Consider the following 17862-nt stretch of genomic DNA (forward strand, 5'->3'; position numbering starts at 1 on the left):
CTTATATGGCTTTCGGTTTCTCTGCAAACAAAGTTGAGTGACCGAGCCAACAGGAGCACCAATGAAAAAACAGGCTTTGGAGGCGTCATCTGTCTCCGGGGAGAGGAGTCTCCGGCTTGGTCCTTTGGAGTAGATGGCTTTTGGCTGAGAAGACAGCCGAAAAGAAGAAGATTGGAGGCGCTGGGAGGGCGTATTATTATTACTATTATTACTATTACTATTACTATTACTATTATGGTTGATCGCACAGTCAGCCAGATGTTTAGAGTGGATTTGGCTGATGTTGTTTAATAATGTTGAAGCTGCCTTTTGCGAGTGACCGGTGGTGATTTTGCCGGTGCCGACGGTGCTCCAGGGGTGCTCCAGATGTTCTGGGATTGCCCCCAGGGGGCCTCTTCCTACTGGCACTCTCCTGCTTCCTTCGTCCCCAGCCGTTCCACTTCTGCTTGCAGGTCTTCGTACTCCGTGATTTCCTCTGGAGTATTTCCCTTCCCTTCGGCTGTCTCTGTTATCGCCGCGCCCACGATCCAGACTTTGCGGCCTTTCTTACCAACAGTTGCTAAGTCCGGGGTGTGGCATGGCAGGCGCTCGTCTGTCTGAACTCTGAAGGCCCAGAAGAAGCCCTTTAGGGTTAGGTTAGGGTTTTTTTTTCCAGCTCTCCTGCTCTAACCATGGCCAGGCCTTGCGGTTCTCCGCCTTGCCAGCTAGTTGCGTGCGTGTGCGTGTGAGTGTGTGTGTGCTGGCCACGCAACACTTTCCCCTGCCGGGTCTCTTGTCTATTCTGCATTCGGTCTTTCTCCTAGGCCAGCTTGGTCTCCTCCGTGTTCAGCAAGCCCTGGCGGTGTACCGGCTTCCCTGCATCTTCCCCACTGTCCTCCAGACCTTCCCCCAGGCCCCTTTCTCTCCCTCAGCTGTCTGGCGCACTGGCCGCACCCAGCTTCGCTCCTTGGTGAGGAGAGTCCGTCAAGGTCGCTGCGTGGACGAAGGGCAACATTCTCTCGTTCCTTTTCTGGTCCTCCTATCCAGTCCACTATTCCAGCAATATTAATACTGATACTGGTGCTTTGTTTATCCTGCCTTATTTATATGTAACTCCAAGCAGCAAACATACCTATTCCTCCTGCCACCTATTTTCCCCACAACAACAACCCTGTGAGGTGGGTTGAGCTGAGGGAGAGGGACCGCCCCAGGTCACGCAGCCGGGTTTCATAGGCAGGACTGGACCCTCCGGCCCCTGCTTTCCAGGCCAGCACCGGAACCGCTGGGCCAAGCTGGCTCTCCCTCAGGGGGGATCCGAATCAGAATCCAGCAGGGGCCGGGCACGCTCCCCTCTGCCCACCTCTCCTTTCCAGTGAAGGAAAGGGCAGGGCCAGAGCGACTCCCCCCCCCGCCCGGTCTAGAGAGGGGCGCCTGATTTTCACTGCGAAGACCGAACCCCCCTTGCCCCTCTTGCCGGGGGGGGGCACAATCCAGGCTCCGCCGGGGGTCCAGCAGCCCCGGAGCTGGAGAGCCCAGTCAAGGGGGCGCGGGGGCTGCAGGGAGGCTGGGCAGGGGCTCCAGCGCCCGGCCCGGCTTCGCCTGGCTCACTCTATCTCCCGCACTGGCCACCTGCGGGAACTTCTTGCCCGGCGACAGCGGCGTCAGCAGCTGCCGATTTTCCCATTGGCTGTTGTGTGGGTGGGGTCGCCCGGGGAGCCCATGACTGAGTTAAAATGCCCAGACCAGCGCGCCGCTTCCACTTTCTCTCTCGTCTTGTCGCTGCTGGGACCGAGCCGCCATGACTGGCAAGGGAAACGGAATGCGGGGCTGCGTGGGGCTGGCGCTGCTGCTGCTCCTGGCCGGGGCTGAGCTTGGGCGAGGTAGGGACGCAGCTCTGGGGTCCCTCGGAGAGCGGAAGGGGCCGGGCAGAAGCTGACCCTCGGGGGGCGGAGGGGAATAAGCCGAAGCTGGGTGCCCTCCTGACAGGAGAGAGGGAGAGGCGGAATCCCTGCCCTCCCAGGCCTTCCACCATCGACCTCCGTGTTAGCAAAGTTAGGGGCGGACGGGAACCGACTCCCTCTGCCCACCCGATCCGTGGGAAGGTTAGCGGGGGCATTCAGACGACCGGCTGCTCTTAGCAGGGTGGCTTTCCGTGGCTTCCTGAGCTGGGCAAAAGCAACCTGCTGGCCCCGTCGCTTTGGGAACCAGGCAAGCGTGTCGCGCGAACCCAGTCCTTGGCCAGCGAGCGGCGCGTTCAGGGACTTCTGCAAACCCGGACAGGGGCCGAGTTCGGCAGTTCTGGGCGAACGGGCTGAAAAGCTCGGCCTGGTCCTCTTCCCCAGGCAGGACCCGTCTGGGACCCAGCTGGGGCCCAGAGGCTCCGGAGAGAAGAGTCGCCCGCCCTCCCTGGGCAGCTGGCGTTGGGATTCCGAGCCCCCCCCCCCGCGGCCACCTGGGCGCGGGGCATCGCGCGGGTGGGGGGCGGAGAGGCTCCCCGGGCAAGGCGACCGCTCTGCGCCCCGCCCCGCCCCGCCCCGCCCCCTTCTTCCAACCCCGCCTCCGCCGGGACGCGCCGCCTCTGTCCCCTCCGCAGCCGCTTCCCCGAGATGCGCGGGCACCGGGGACCCGCAGCGCCTCCTCCCCTGCCCGGCTCGGGCGCCACCCTTCGCTGTCCAGGGGGCTTCGGCCCCTCGGGGGTTTTCAAGGGCAGGCCGCCCCCTGGCCGTGGGCACGGAGCAGCCCCGGCCGAGACTGACCGCCCCGCTCCCCGCCCGCTCCAGCCCAGGACCTGGCCCCTGGCGAGGAGATCCTGTCGCAGGTGGCGTTTGTCCAGCGCACCCGCCTGAACAGCAGCAGCAGCTCCGAGTTCATGTTCGAGTTCGGGGACGACGAGATCTTCCACGTCGACCTCCAGCAGAGGGAGACCATCTGGCGCCTGCCCGAGTTCGGGGAGTTCACCAGCTTCCAGGCCGAGGGCGCGCAAGGCAACATCGCCGTGCTCCGGTCCAACCTGGACATCCTCATGAAGCGCTCCAACGAGACCGCCGCCGCCAACGGTGAGAGGCCGCCAGGGGGCGGGGCGGGGGGGCGCGCGCTTCTTCCCCCACCGCTGCCGTTGTATCGTCTGAATCATTATCCCAGGGGGTCAGAAAAGTCAAGATGGCGTCCCAAGCCATGCCGCTGCCCCTTGACTCTTTTGACCCCCCCTTTGCGGATGCCCCTGGATGAGGCCCGCCGGAATCCTGGGGACCCCTGGGGTGGGCGCTGCCCCAAAGTGGATCCCCGGAAGATGCTTCCCCATGAACAGCGCCGGTACCGGGTGGGTGAGGGATTCAGCCTCTTCCTTTTCCCCTCCTTCCTGACTCTTCCTGACTTATTCTTACTCTTCACCCGGGGCGGGGTGGAGGGGATGGCAAACTTCCAAACAAAACCAGACAACAAGCTTGTGAGGTCCCGGGCATTTTCTCCATGAGAAGGGCCTCTCAATCCTTCTTCCTTTTTAAAATTAATTTTTTTTTATAGGGCAAAACATCTGGAGTGGTAGGAAGCCAAAGAGTGCTGCCATAAGCTGGTTGGTGTCCCTGACGCCACGTGAGGAACCTCTGCCTCAAACCTTTGAAAGCTGGTCCAAAGGGGGGCAAGACCCCACTGCTCTCCCTGCCTCTAAGTCAGGGTTTCTCAACCTTGGCAACGGGGAGATGTATAACCCTAACCCTAACTAGTTGAAGTCCACCCATCTCCCCGTTGCCAAGGTTGAGAAACGCTGCAAAGTGCCAACGATACCAAGAGGTGAACTTCTGACCCTAGGAGGGCCGTGTCTCCCTCTCTTCCTCTTTGGCTTCAAGGCCAGCGGCTGGCAGTGCCCGGCCCAACCCGGCCAACGTCATTCAGACCTCCTTTGAGAATGTTCCCATCGCGTTTCTTCCTGCAAGAGTTGGGGCGAGTCAGAGGTCCCTTGGGGCACCCCCCAAACTGAAGCCCACCTCCTCTCCCCCCACTTGTCCCCCTCCCCTACCGCAGAGCCTCCAAAACTGATGCTGTACCCGGAGAAGGCGGTGGAACTGGGGGAGCCCAACATTTTGATCTGCATGGCCGACGACTTCTCTCCCCCCGTGCTGGACATATCCTGGTTCAGGAACGGCCAGCTGGTGACGGAGCGAGTACAGACCATGGATTACTACCCCAAGAAGGACAACGCCTTCCGCAGGTTCTCCTACCTGCCCTTCATCCCGACCCTGCAGGACGACTATTCCTGCCAAGTGAAACACTGGGGTCTAAAAGAGCCCCTGGCGAAGATTTGGAGTAAGCACAAGGGGAGCATCGACTGGGGGGGGTGGGGGAATCAGTGGTGAAGGAGGGTCCTCTTTGGTTCTGGGCAGGGCAGCCTTTTGGGTCAGGGCCCCACATATCAGAGCTAAAGGGGGAAGGGGGTGTGGCCCAACCCACAATGACGGGCTTGGGCTCCAGGCAAAATGCGGGTGTATGTAAACCCTTTTTGATAACCCCACCCCCTTTTTCCCAGGATGGTTTTCCTCATGCCCACTCCTCTCTGTTGGCAGCTGCTTGTTAACATTGCTGGAAGCCCCAAGGGGAATTTCAGCCCCTCCCAAATGTGGAGGTTCCCCTCCCCCCCCAATTCTGCCTGAGACCAAATGGGAGAAGCAGCCAGGAGCCAATTATCCAAGCTGTGGTTCCAGTCGGGGCTTCAGGGCTGAATAGATGGGAGATGTCCTGTGCTACCCCCCTCCCCCCCCCTCCGCACATGATTTGAACTGGTAAGAGGCAGAGAAGAAGGACAAAGATGGAGGGGGCACCTTGGAGGCTAAACCCTACAAACAGTGGAAAGAATTGAGGATCTTTCGCCTCAAGGAGCAAAGGAGGAGTGGGGACGTGGTAGCAGCAGTCTTTGGACTGAGAGGGATTAAGCAGAGGAACAGCCCGCCACCTGGAGCCTCCGGGGCTCCCTCACTGGAGGGTTTCGAGAAAAGATTGGGCTTTGTCGAGGATGGTTTGAAGATTCCTACCCTGGGCAAGTGTTGGACTAGATGACCTCCAAGGGCCCTTCCAGCCCTATGATTCCATGACTTGCTGAAATTTGGTTTATTCTGACAGCCCCCTCCCCCCCCTTGGAACCTCCCAGGGAATTCCTGCAGTGCCTTCTGAGGTGTGCACAAAGTGCTTGGATGGCGGCCTCCCCACCGTGTCCCTTTCTCCCCACAGATGCCAACATCCCAGAGCCCCTCCCGGAGACGACCGAGAACGTGGTGTGTGCCCTGGGCCTGGCCATAGCTTTTGCTGGCATTGTGAGTGGCACCATCCTGATGGTGAAGAGCAGGAGGATGAATGAGGCCAGCTACCGCCGGGGACACCTGTGAGTTCCAGGACCCTCCAGTTCTGGGGGAGGGGATGGCTCTCCTCTGGGTTGGGGGCAGCCGGAGTGGGAGAGACTCTTAGTTGGACCCGGATATTGGGCTCAGGTGGGGAGAGGGGAAGATACCTGGGCTGCAAAACCCCAGGGAACCACTAGGTGGCAGCCCGGTGGGAGTCTCTGGGTCTTCACCAATGGCCATCTGAGGTTTGCACAACGTAGCCCCAGGGAAGCCATAATTCCCTCATTTTGCACAGCGTGCTGTGCAAGCGGTTGCCACCTCTCCAGGCTCTGTGGCTTGTTCAACAAACCACGATTTAAAAAAAACAAACCTGCAGCTCGATTTGAAGTGTGAAGATAGCCTATCTAGTGACCCCACGGTGAGGAATTCTGCAACAGGTCAAAACAGTCAAGATGGCAGCCACAACCTAGAAAGGGGGTGGTGTTTTGACTGCGGGATTGGGGCCACCATCTTGATTTTCTGACCCCCCTCCCTGAGGACCCCCCTCCCCATAAGCCTTTTCCGTAAAGTACAGTAGTTGAACCATCGGCGTGGTTATGCTTCACGCTGAGTTGGAGCTTGCGGAGTGGCAAGCCATGATGGGCCACTTTCAGCCCAGCCAACCCTCAGCCAGATGGGCTTTCCCAGAGGTCTGGGAGCAGGAAGGCTGCGCCTCGACGTGTCTGGAGAAATGGAGGCAGGGGAGGCTCCGGGAGGGGCCCCGGTGCGGAAGCCCCGCAGAGAGCAGGGAGCGCTCTTCTTTGGGGAAAGCAGGCGCGACAAGTGCGGCCTTATGGATCGGGCCTTCCTCTCCACGCCCACCCCTGCCCGCGATTCTCACCCCCCTCCTTTCCTTCCTTCCAGGTAAACCGGGGTTGGGGAAGACTTGACTCCTCACCGTGAGCTGCATTCCCACCTGCGCTGCACGCTTTCCCTCTCGTGCTTTTCTGACACCCGCAATGACTCCAGAGTAAACCAGGAGGGGTTGCCCAAGCTTCTTCTTGGCGGCGGGGGCAGGGGGAGGCCTTGAGCTTTTCCTGCCTCCCTCCTTGGGACTCCCGGAAGTGCAACATTCCCAGAGGGTCCTGGGGCCCCTCATCCTCCAAGTGTGGGTCTGGAGGGAAACGTGGGAGGGGGCTTTGGAGCGGGAGAACTCGGCGCGAGACCAGGGCCGTTTGCTGAAATGCCCCTGGGAAGGAGAAGCCGGTTTCAAGGGGGCACCTGGTCCACTAGCTGAAAGTGGCACACTCCCTGGTGCCCACTTCCCCCGGGGGTCCTCCCCTCCCCTCCCGACTAGCTCTGCGGCTGTTTGGGACTGTCTGTCCTTGGGAAGGGAGGGCAGGCGACCCCTCAGCGTCTCTCCTCCATGCCACTCCATCTTGGTCTCTGTCCGAGATGTCCCCCCCAGGCAACTCGATTGCATCTGCCTTTCTAGCTGCTGCCCCACGCCGCGAGCGCCCGACATCCTAGCCGCCGCCTGCTTGCTCCTTGCTCGGCTTGCTCTTGTTGATCCCTCGCTTTGCCTAGATTCAGGGCTTGGCTCGCCTTCGCTGGAGGCCCGGACAGTGATTTGCCAAGGCTGCCTGCAGAATGCATGAGTTTCTTTTCACGAGGGCCTCCCTCCTACAACCCTCCTCAAACTCTGAACTGCAAGATCGGCCCCGGTCCTTGGAAAACACCTCGCTTCTCCCCATCCCTTGATCTCTGCACTGCTGGAGAACCGGAACGCCCCCAGGCTTTCTTGTGCCCTTCTTTCTAATAAAAATACTGCTCAACTGGACGTGGAGTATTTATTCCAGCCACATTTGTGCTTTTTCGAAGGGAAGCCATGTTGATCGTGGTTTGGAGGTTGCGGGGAAGGGGAAAGAACGTGACCTGGATGGGAGAAGAATCAGAGAAATCTTCAAGGCAGCCGCGCAGCTCAAGTGCTGGTTCTGGCGAGAAGGTGGCTTTCCTGCCTGGCAACTAGTGACCAGGCCTGTTCCAGAGTTGTGATTGGCCGGCTCATGGAAAGTCCCGGGCGGGTCTGGGAAACCCCTGGCGTGGGTCCAGCAGAGAGATGGCGGGGGGAGGGGGCGGCAGGGCGTTGCAAAGCGGCTGACAAGGGACTCTCGGTTTCCTTGGGGAAACTGGACTCCGCTTCTGCTTTAGCGCATGGAGTAAAGTGAGAGCACGTTAACTGATGGAAACTTTTTATTTTCGAAAAAGGTCGGTAGCTGGAATGTTCCAGCCACCCCCAATCAAACCCTTTGCCTTTGACCCCCGATTTAAGGATGTGACTCCACGGGGAAGGAAATGCACTTTGCTCTTGCTCAGAGGCACTGTCTTCCAAACCCCAAGGTTAAGGCCAGCCTTGCATCCACATCCTGTTTCTGCCATCCTTGGATCTGACCCGCGGGGGCGGGGGGGCGTCTTTTGCCACAAGTGCAGATGGGAGGTGCCCCAAATTGACTAATGGGGGAAGGGGGACAGGACCTCGGCGAGTGCTTCAGAACAAGCCCCTTGCAAGTTCAGAGGGCAGGCCGGGGCCCGAAAAAGGGGGGTCATTTGGAATCAGCGGGGGCTTGGTGGTGCCAGAACTGCTCTGAGCCGGGCAGGGAGGTCCTTTCCAGCCTCCAAGCCCGGGGCTGGGTGTTGGGTGTGGGCCTTCGGCAGGCAAAGGAGCTCCCCCCCCCCCCCCCGCAGCAGCAGCGCTTGGCGGGGCCGTGGGGGGTTGTCCCTGGAAGAAGCTGCTGGATGAAAGAAGGTTCAGTGCGGAGGAGATGGACGCTTTGCAAAGAAAGGCCGCACGCACAAGCGCTGCACCTGAAGCCTGGCCGCCCAAAGCCAAGGGTTGTGTTACACCCCTGCCACCACACCATGACCTGTGCACGACAAACACGGGCGGGGTTCTCACAGCCCCAGAAAGCGCCCAAACCCACCAGAGAGAGGGAGGGAGGGAGACTGGCCCAAAGTCACCCCGGGAGGGGCAGTGGGGAGGGGGTCCTTCTCCCCCCCACCCCTCCTCGTGGATGAGCTGCGCTTGGTCGGTCCAAAGGAGGAAGCGAGGAGGGTCCGGGTGCCTTCACTCGCCTTTCCTCTTGCGCTGCTCAGCCAGACCCCCGGCGGAGACCAGCCCTGCCCTGCACGGCGCTGGGGGGCCAGGAGAGGGCGGCCACACTTTCCTCTCCCTCTTCTGCCCCTGCTGGTCCTCCCGAGGCTTGCGGGCAAGGCGGGGAAGGGCTGGCAGGGCGCAGCGGATCCATGCTCTTCCGGTGTCATGTTCACTGTTTCAATGTATTTTAAACATCGTAACGTTTCCCATGCCATGGCGCTGACACGCGTTTCTGTATGGGAGGGAGCTGCTGTGAGACCTTGTGCCAAGCTCTGTATGTGGAATCGGGGGAATGGAATGTGTTTGGGTTATTTTCTCTGTTCAAGGACTTTTCCCGCAGACCATCAGAAGCCGTTAGGAGCACCTGGGATTGTGGACTTGAGAAGACTCTACGGGGGGAGGGATTTCGTTTGCACCGAGGGTTTTTAGTTTGTATTTGGTGCGCTTTCATCATTCTCAGCTTTCTTTGTGATCCTGCATACTATTCTTCAATAAATCAGATATCTTTGAATTCCTGCTCGTCTGATAGTGTTTTAGAATAGGCAACCATTACATCCAGGCCTTGGAACGCCAGCTGGTGGTCATCGGAGGTAGGAAGCTCCAGTCCAGCAGCCCTTCCTGAGGGTGGGGAATGAGAGCTGGGCTGGGGGGGGGGGCTGCAAGCATCGGAAGCTGCCGGATGTCTGCAGCCCAGACCTTGGGGGTGGGGTGGGGTCTGGTGGCTCCTTTTCCCACGAGGAATTTTACTCAAAAGCAGAATCTTTCCTGAGCATCTTGGGTTAATAATCAGATATCTGGGGAAGGGGGACACGTAGCTTTCTCGATGGGGGGGGGGGGTGTCGTCTCTTCTCCACCTCCCAGGAAAGCAGCCGGCAAAGCAGGCCATTGGGGAAGGGATCCGGCTCCTCGCTTCCTCTCCGTCCACCGTCTGGGCGTCGTTTGGCTAATTCAGGGGAGGGTGGAGGGTCGCTCGCCTCACAAAAGGGCCTTTTTCTCTCCTGCCTTGGATGCTTTCCCACCTGAAAGCAGGACTTTGCTTTCTAATGCCTCATCCAAGTTGAACGTTCAGGGCCCTGAATGGAGCCCCCCAACCCGCCACTCAGCTCTTTCCTCCAGGCAGACACAGAGACACCGGGCAGATGACTGGACAGGGAAGCCGAGCCCCGATTTTCCATGCTGGAGGGAGACCCAGCAGCTGTGCAGCTCAGCAGGCCCAAAGGGGCTGCCATGGGGCTGCTGGGGCTTGGCACAGGGGGTGGGGGGCGCAGGTGCTCCTCCTGGCCATAATCTGCTTTCCCAGTTCGGAGAGGGCCCCCTTGGGACACGCAGAGTGGCCGTGTTTCTCTCCCTCCAGAGAAGTCTTGGGAGTTGGCAAGACATGGTTGCCCTTCAGCTGACCCCGAGGCCCATGGCCTCCAGTCCCTGACCCACACCAAGCCCTGTTTTAGACTTCAGGCCCAGGGGGGAAGAGGCTCCCCCATCGCGCCCTTCTCCCCAGGGTCAGACGAAGCCGAGGGGCTCCCCCTGGGTGGGTCACTGCAGCTCCCCCTGAGGGCTCCTCCTCCTGGGCAGCCGGGCAGTTTGGGGCCTGCAAAGGCCTCCATGTCCATGTGGGGCTTCTCTGCCCTCCAGCAAAAGGGGAGCGACTCAGCAGCTCTCCGGCCACCAGAGGCGGGACTGCGGCTCCTCAGCCGGCCCAGCAATGCAGGAGCCCTGGGCAAAGGTCCCCCCACGGAGCCCCTGGGGCTGCAGCCCCCTGGCCAGGGAGGGCCTCTGGCGACCTGCAATCCATCAGCTTCTCCCTCTGTGAGCTTGAGAGAAGCAGCCTGCTCTTGGAGAGAGGAGCAAGCAGTTCACCTCCTGCCATGATCAGAAATTTGGGGATGGAGGGAATTAATCAAAAGGCTTCTGACCTGGAGAGAATGTGGAGCTGAGACCAGACTACTCGAACAGCATCGACTCACACCATTCCAGGGTTTTCTTACAGTCTGAAGTTTATTGTTTTATAGCAAATACAAGCAAAGGGAATTAACTCAGAGGAGAACCTCAACGATGGTGAAGCTCCTGTGGATTAAAAGCCAGGAGAGGTGGAGAAATGAGGGGGGATCTGAGGAAGGGAAAGAGGTTGGGGTTCTGCTGGGCAGAGAGCAGTTGATCCCTTAGATCACTTCTCAGGAATGGGGGATCCCAGGGTGGCTGGTACATGTGGAGCATCTGGATCTCTCTGGATCTGGTGGGCTCCGGGCTTGGCTAAGCACCAGACGGATTTCGGGTTAAGGGGCTGTGGGTGGATGGTTGCAGCCATTGCCCTGAATGTGGGTCTGTGCTGAGCAGGAGAGGTTGGGGGGTCTGGAGTGAGAGGCAGGCCAAGAGTTCCTGGGGACAGACTAGATGGTCTCTACTCCCCTCCCAATTCCCCTCCATCAAAAGAAAGAGGCGTGGAAGGAAGCTGGTGGGTCTCGGCAGGGGAAGGTCCAGGCTGCGATTGTCCTCCTCTCGCCAACCCACCGCCTTGAACTTCCATCCTTCAAGGGCTGCAGAAAAGGCAGAAATTAATCAGCTCCTGAAAAAAAATCCTTTTGCATCTGACAGCAGGAAGCGATAGCAGGATTAACTCATGAGTGCTGTGAAGAAAAGAGATGGGAAGAAAATTAGAATATATACTCAAACTTCGGTGTAAATTCTTTTTGGAGAGTCTTCAGGAAAAGCACAGGGTGCACTTCCCCCTCCCCTTTCCCTCCCCCTCCTTTCAGCATCCTAGGCAGGCCCACACTGCAGTGGGGTGGTTGATGGGCAGGGACCGGATGGAGGAAGAATCCACTCCTTTCAGGGAGGAAAAGGCTGCGAAGGACCAGGGATTCCTCCCCATCTCCTGGGGGGGCGGGGGTCCGAGTTCAGCCGAGGGGCTGCAAAGGGAGGCTCCAGCATGATGTTGGCAAGATGGAATTTATCCTTAAACAGCCTGATTAAGGGGTTAAGCAAGAGAGGAGGCCGCCCTCCCTCCCTCCATATAGCATATTTCATATTAACAAGATGGTGCAATGATGGGGGTGGGAGCAAAGGACGGGGCCTGGTGTCCCTTTGCCAGAACTTGTGTGAAAGGTCAAAAGAGGGGGGTCAGGAATGTGGCAGAATGCTGGAAAGCGTTTGGCCCAGGAGATCAGAAAAATCACACACCAGGCATTTCTATAAAAATAAATTTATTTACAGAAAGCACAAAAACGTATTTACACGCTCAAAGCTGAGGAGGGGAAGAGACTGTGCTGCAAGGAAAAGGAAACTGAAACTAAAACAAGTCCAGGCAAGGTTCCTCCCCCAGGCAATGCAGCTATTAACACCCAAACTGAGGACAGTTAAAACCCAAAAATATAAAGCAAGGTTAGTTGCAAAAGGGATCCTTAAATCGGGGGATATCAGGTCAACTTACATTTTGCCCCTAATAGGAAAACTCCCTGGGTATCCAGATAATGTTTACGTGAACTATCTACTTCAGAATTTAAAAGCTTACATTATGTGTACAGTTGCCAAATTCTGTGTTGCTGCAATGAAAATAAGACAAATCCAGACAAAGAAATAACTCCCTATTTTAAAAAGTACTTTTAAATTTGAAATATTTTAATTGATAAATTGTCTGGGGATATATATTTTTACTTTTCTTTTATAAGTTCTTACCATATAATTTCTAATGTTTTAGGCTCACCCCTTAAGGTAACAAATATATTAATACAGTAATAGCAGACTGAATGTTATATTATTATGTGATATATTTTGTTAGTTTGTAGTTTATTATTGTATTTCCTGATTGTACTTTGTTTTTTTTAAATTTTGCTAGTCATTGACCAAATAAATAAATTTACTTACTTTCACACATTGGTCATGATATGGTGTGTTGCCAACTGCAGCCTTGCAGCTTGGCTTCCTTGCATTTTGCACAAAGTACAAGGAGTCTTTTAATATACCAGTAGCACACAATTTCCCATTTTTACATATCTCACAACCATTTTTCTTAAATGTTATGATATACCCTGTTGCAGCCAATTGTGCCACAGATAAAAGGTTTGACTGTAAATTTGGCACATACAACACACCTTTTACAGTTTCCCCAAAGCAGGATAAATACAAGTCACCTTGTCCCATACTTTTGGTCACAGACCCATCAGCCAAAGATACACTTTGTCTTTTAGTTTTAGACAGTGACACAAAAGAGCTTTTACAATTACATAAATGACAATTGGCCCCAGAATCTAACACCCATACATCAGAATTACCCTTCTCAGCAACCTGTGCAATTTGGGCTGTCTGAAGAGCCTTCTTCTGTGTTGCCCTTGTGTTCTTCTGCTCTGTCTTTCTACTCTTGGGTCTCATGGCACAGTCTCTTTGCAAATGTCCAGCTGAACCACAAGTGAAGCATCGCTGGCTGGCTAGCGCTGTGGCCTCAGCTTCCTTTCCCTTCTTTTCCCTCATTTTCTGGTCTTGCAGCTTTCCAGAAGAGATGGGGGGGGATCTTTCCTCTCTCTTCTCCCATTCAGCGAGTAAGCGCTGTGTAACATACGATGGGGTGAGGTCTGTTTCAGGCATAGCCTCCAGGGTACAGATCAGCATGTCCCATGTTTCGTTCAGTGAGGACAGGAGGATATATGATTTTGTGAGAGGTGTAAATTCCATTCCTCTCTCCTGCAACTCAACAAACAGCTGCTGAATATAATGCAGGTGCTCAGGAAGGCTATCTCCTTCTGCTAGGTAGGCTCTGTACAGCTTTTTTGTCAGGGTAACTTTACTCCCTGCTGTTGCCTTTACATACAAGTCTCTCAAGTGTCCCAAAGTTGCTTTGCAGACTGCATGCCTCGCACATGGACTAGCTGATTGTCCTCAATTCCCAGGATAATGGTGGCTCTAGCCCGCTCATCCTGTCTCAGCCACTCAGCACTGGGATTTGGGGGGGGTTGCTCACCAATTGGCAGCCAAAGATTCTCTCTGCGAAGATACATCTCCATCTTCAGGGCCCAATTCAAATAGTTGGTCTCTGATAGGCGCTCCAGAGGCATCGCTGAGGGCTGGGAGGTGGCCATGGCTTCTTCCTTCTTTTGCAAGTCACCTCAGCTGGCTTCTTTGTCCTGTAGACTGGCAGTTGCTGGAAAATCTCCAGGCAGCTCCAAAGAAAATCTTCACAGGTCTTTGCTACTTGCCTTTAAATTGTGCATGAGGTGTGGAGCTGATCTCTCTATTCTCTCTGGGGGGCCCATAACCTGTCAGAGTGTGCTGGAAAACGTTTGGCCTGAGAGATCAGAAAAAAACACACACCAGGCATTTCTATAAAAATAAATGTATTCACAGAAAGCACAAAAACATATTTACAAGCTCATACTGAGCTGGACTGGGAGGAAGGCTGTGTAAAAGGGAACTGAAACTGTAACAAGCCCAGGCAAATTCCTTCCAGGCAATTTCCATAAATGGTCATTCTTTTCACACCCAAAAACTGAGGATACTTAAGTGCCAGAGTGATTTGTTACCATAGTAACCTTACTCCTTAATGACAACCTGAAATACCAAGATTCTCCACACGGACTTCTACGGATCAAGACAGGATGAATCTCTCCAAGAGAACCAGGTTTTGTTCAGGAACAACCCCTCAAAGCTTCCTCCCAGAGAACCTCCTTTTTTTGGGTCTCCGGTGGAGACTCAGTGGGGCCTCCAGCCATGCAATTTCGGAGCTCAACAAGACTCTCCATGCCATCTTGATCAGATGCCTCCCCTACATGATCCCCTCCCCATCTCTCCTTATCCAGCCCCAAAGACTCAACTTTCTTGCTCTTCAGGTAGAGGGAGAGCCCCACAGCCAGGAAGGCCACCCCCAGCACGGCCCCCACGGCCCCCGTCCAGAGTTTGCTCCTGGCAGAGTTGGAGGAACGTGGCTCTGGGGAGGGAGAGGGAGAAGGAGCCCGGCGTGAGCAGGAGGATCAGGGCCAGCTTCCTCAGGGGGTCCGTTCTGGCTCTGCACTCAGGGAGGGTCTTGCCAGCCCCAGAGGTGCCCCCTTCTCGGGCAGGATGGCGTCCCCAGAGAGGGAGGGCAGGGAGGGGAGGGGAGGGAGGGGCTTACCCCACTGGATGGTGACGGGGGCCTCCAGGCTGGCGTGCCCCACCTGGCAAGCGTAGACGTCCCCCCGCTCGGGCCGGGTCTCCAGCATCACCTGGCGCTGGTAGGTCCAGTCTCCGTTCTGCAGCTCCTCCCCGAAGGCGACGCCCTCCTTCTCCGGCCGCCCGTTCTTCAGCCACCGGATGTCGATCTCCAGGGGGTAAAAGCCCGTCGCGGTGCAGAGGAGGATGGTGTTGGGGGACGCGGGGTCCGCCTTGGTGGGGGAGATGGTGATGGTGGGCTTGGCTGGGAGGGAAGAAGGAGGAGAAGGAGGGACATGGGAGACTCAGCAGGGCCCGGAAGGGAAGAATAGTTCGTCTTTAAATTTTTCTGTTTTAAGTCACCTTTCAAAGAGTTTTATTTGAAACTTTCCCCTTTTGCAGTCTTTGCTGTCAGACAGAAATGCATAGAAGAGTGGTAGGAAGTGAATAATTAAATGTTTATTTATTTGTTTGTTTATCATATGGCAGCACATCATACATATTAGAAATATATTATATTTAAAAAGTTGGGAATATATAAAACAGTATATAGAAAATATACCTTGGTCATAGGACAATTACAGCTAACAACAAACATTAAGATTACAAATACAGCCTTCTGCAGCATCAGTTGCCAACAGGAAATCAGCAAAGTTCCTGTCATAGGCTCCAGTCTTGTTGTTTGTTGTTTATTTGTTTAGTCGCTTCTGACTCTTCGTGACTTCATGGACCAGCCCACGCCAGAGCTTCCTGTCGGTCGTCAACACCCCCAGCTCCCCCAGGGATGAGTCCGTCACCTCTGGAATGTCATCCATCCACCTTGCCCTTGGTCGGCCCCTCTTCCTTTTGCCTTCCACTCTCCCTAGCATCAGCATCTTCCCCAGGCTGTCCTGTCTTCTCATTATGTGGCCAAAGTATTTCAGTTTTGCCTTTAATATCATTCCCTCAAGTGAGCAGTCTGGCTTTATTTCCTGGAGGATGGACTGGTTTGATCTTCTTGCAGTCCAAGGCACTCTCAGAATTTTCCTCCAACACCACAGCTCAAAAGCATCGATCTTCCTTCGCTCAGCCTTCCTTATGGTCCAGCTCTCGCAGCCATGTGTTACTACAGGGAACACCATCGCTTTAACAATGCGGGCCTTTGTTGTCAGTGTGATGTCTCTGCTCTTAACTATTTGATCAAGATTTGTCATTGCTCTTCTCCCGAGGATTAAGCGTCTTCTGATTTCCTGACTGCAGTCAGCATCTGCAGTAATCTTTGCACCTAGGAATACAAAGTCTTTCACTGCTTCTACATTTTCTCCCTCTATTTGCCAGTTATCAATCAAGCTGGTTGCCATAATCTTGGTTTTTTTGAGGTTTAGCTGCAAGCCAGCTTTTGCACTTTCTTCTTTCACCTTCATCATAAGGCTCCTTAGTTCCTCTTTGCTTTCGGCCATCAAAGTGGTATCATCTGCATATCTGAGATTGTTAACGTTTCTTCCAGCGATTTTAACTCCAGCCTTGGATTCCTCAAGCCCAGCTTGTCGCATGATGTGTTCTGCATACAAGTTGAATAGGTAGGGTGAGAGTATACAGCCCTGCCGTACTCCTTTCCCAATCTTAAACCAGTCCATTGTTACGTGGTCTGTTCTTACTGTTGCTACTTGGTCATTATACAGATTCTTCAGGAGGCATACAAGATGACTTGGTATCCCCATACCGCTAAGAACCTGCCACAATTTGTTATGGTCCACACAGTCAAAGGCTTTAGAATAGTCAATAAAACAGAAATAGATGTTTTTCTGAAACTCCCTGGCTTTTTCCATGATCCAGCGGATATTGGCAATTTGGTCCCTAGTTCCTCTGCCTTTTCTAAACCCAGCTTGTATATCGGGCAATTCTCGCTCCATGAATTGCTGAAGTCTACCTTGCAGGATCTTGAGCATTACCTTACTGGCATGTGAAATGAGTGCCACTGTGTAAGGAATGCCTAAGACTAAATAAAAGACTCAGACTCTAAATGAAGTTTAAGCTCTGGCTTTTATTTAGAATAGAATGCACACCAGTAAAAAGCTGAGAGTGAGGGAAGCGTGCCAAAAGTTGAATTAAATAGCCTCGCGCCAAACAGCGCTCCACCCCCACACTCCCCAGGTGTGCCCCACGAGTTTCACGGAGTGACAGGTCATCAATACTTGATAGGTGAGAGGTCGTCCAGCCCCATTCGCCCCGGGCATCGCCCCGTTTATCTTCCTGTGAAGTAATGGTCCATTACCGGGCGATTAGACTTCGATATTCCTTGAAAGCCCGGACGCGCCCTTCCGAACCTCACCCTGACCATTTCATTGACAATGGTGTCAATGGTCGATTACCGGGCGATGAGACCTTGTAGATCTCCCAAACTCATTACCTCCTTTGTCCAGTTTATCGCCCGCACCTCTCCAGTCATTGACACGCCTCCGCGCTTTGTCATGCGAGCCGTTATGATACCGCCCCCCTGAAGAAAATCAAGCCGAGGGCTTGGAGGGATATGCAACATGGAAGTTGCAGACTAGCTCGGGGGCCTGAATGTCGCAGGCAGCGACCCACTCAGGGTGGGGAAAGTGTTTCCAGCGCACTAAGTATTGGAGAGAGCCATGAAGCTTGCGGGAGTTGAGAACCTCCTTGACTTTGAAGTGCTGCTGTCTGTCGATCATGATGGGTGGAGGGGGGGGAGTGCGTGGATGCCACCGGGAGGGGTCACTGGCCAGCTTGAGTAGGCTGCAGTGGAACACAGGGTGCAGCCGCTTCAAATTATGAGGTAGATCCAAACGCACTGTGACTGGGTTCACAATTTGTGTAACCTGAAAGGGGCCGATAAATTTGGGGGCCAGTTTCCTGGAAGGCTGAGGTGACTTGATAAATTTAGTGGAAAGGTAAACCAGGTCCCCTACTCGAAAAGGCGGCTGTTGGCGCCTGTGCTTGTCAGCCTGAAGTTTGTATGCAGTCTGTGCCTCCTTGAGAGCGTCCTTAATGACGGGCCAGGAGTCTGCGAGTTTAGAACCCCAATCACAGGCCGCCACTACTGGAGACGGGGGCTGTGGGAGCTCGGGAATGGGGATGAAGTCCCGACCCGACACCACCCCAAAGGGGGGTTGTCCCGTGCTTTGATGCACCGCGTTATTGTATGCAACCTCCGCAAAAGGAAGCAAATCCACCCAGTCGTCGTGGTAGTTGATGTAGGAGCGGAGGAATTGTTCAAGGGTGGCATTGAGGATCTCAGTAGATCGGTCAGTCTGGGGATGCCAGGAGGTTGACAATGCTTGCTCGGTGCCAATTAATTTCAAA

The 17862-nt window shown here is 55.1% G+C and overlaps 3 protein-coding genes across 3 annotated transcripts in view; 1 reads left to right on the forward strand and 2 right to left on the reverse strand.

The window, feature by feature from the left end:
• The window catches only part of LOC134491980 (zinc finger and SCAN domain-containing protein 2-like), a 305728-nt gene that overhangs the window by 117761 nt on the left and 170105 nt on the right, over window positions 1–17862 (reverse strand). The gene's annotated exons all lie outside the window — the stretch shown is intronic.
• Window positions 1–17862, reverse strand: part of LOC134492005 (H-2 class II histocompatibility antigen, E-S beta chain-like) — a 148912-nt gene that overhangs the window by 63303 nt on the left and 67747 nt on the right. The gene's annotated exons all lie outside the window — the stretch shown is intronic.
• On the forward strand, window positions 1722–7128 carry LOC134492000 (HLA class II histocompatibility antigen, DR alpha chain-like). The gene is made up of 5 exons (XM_063296120.1): window positions 1722–1859; window positions 2760–3035; window positions 4000–4281; window positions 5200–5350; window positions 6213–7128. Exons 1-5 carry the CDS (start codon window positions 1778–1780, stop codon window positions 6214–6216), a joined length of 795 nt encoding a protein of 264 aa, XP_063152190.1. The 5' UTR covers window positions 1722–1777; the 3' UTR covers window positions 6217–7128.

The sequence above is a fragment of the Candoia aspera genome, chromosome 2 (assembly GCF_035149785.1).
Source record: "Candoia aspera isolate rCanAsp1 chromosome 2, rCanAsp1.hap2, whole genome shotgun sequence".
Lineage (NCBI taxonomy): Eukaryota > Metazoa > Chordata > Lepidosauria > Squamata > Boidae > Candoia > Candoia aspera.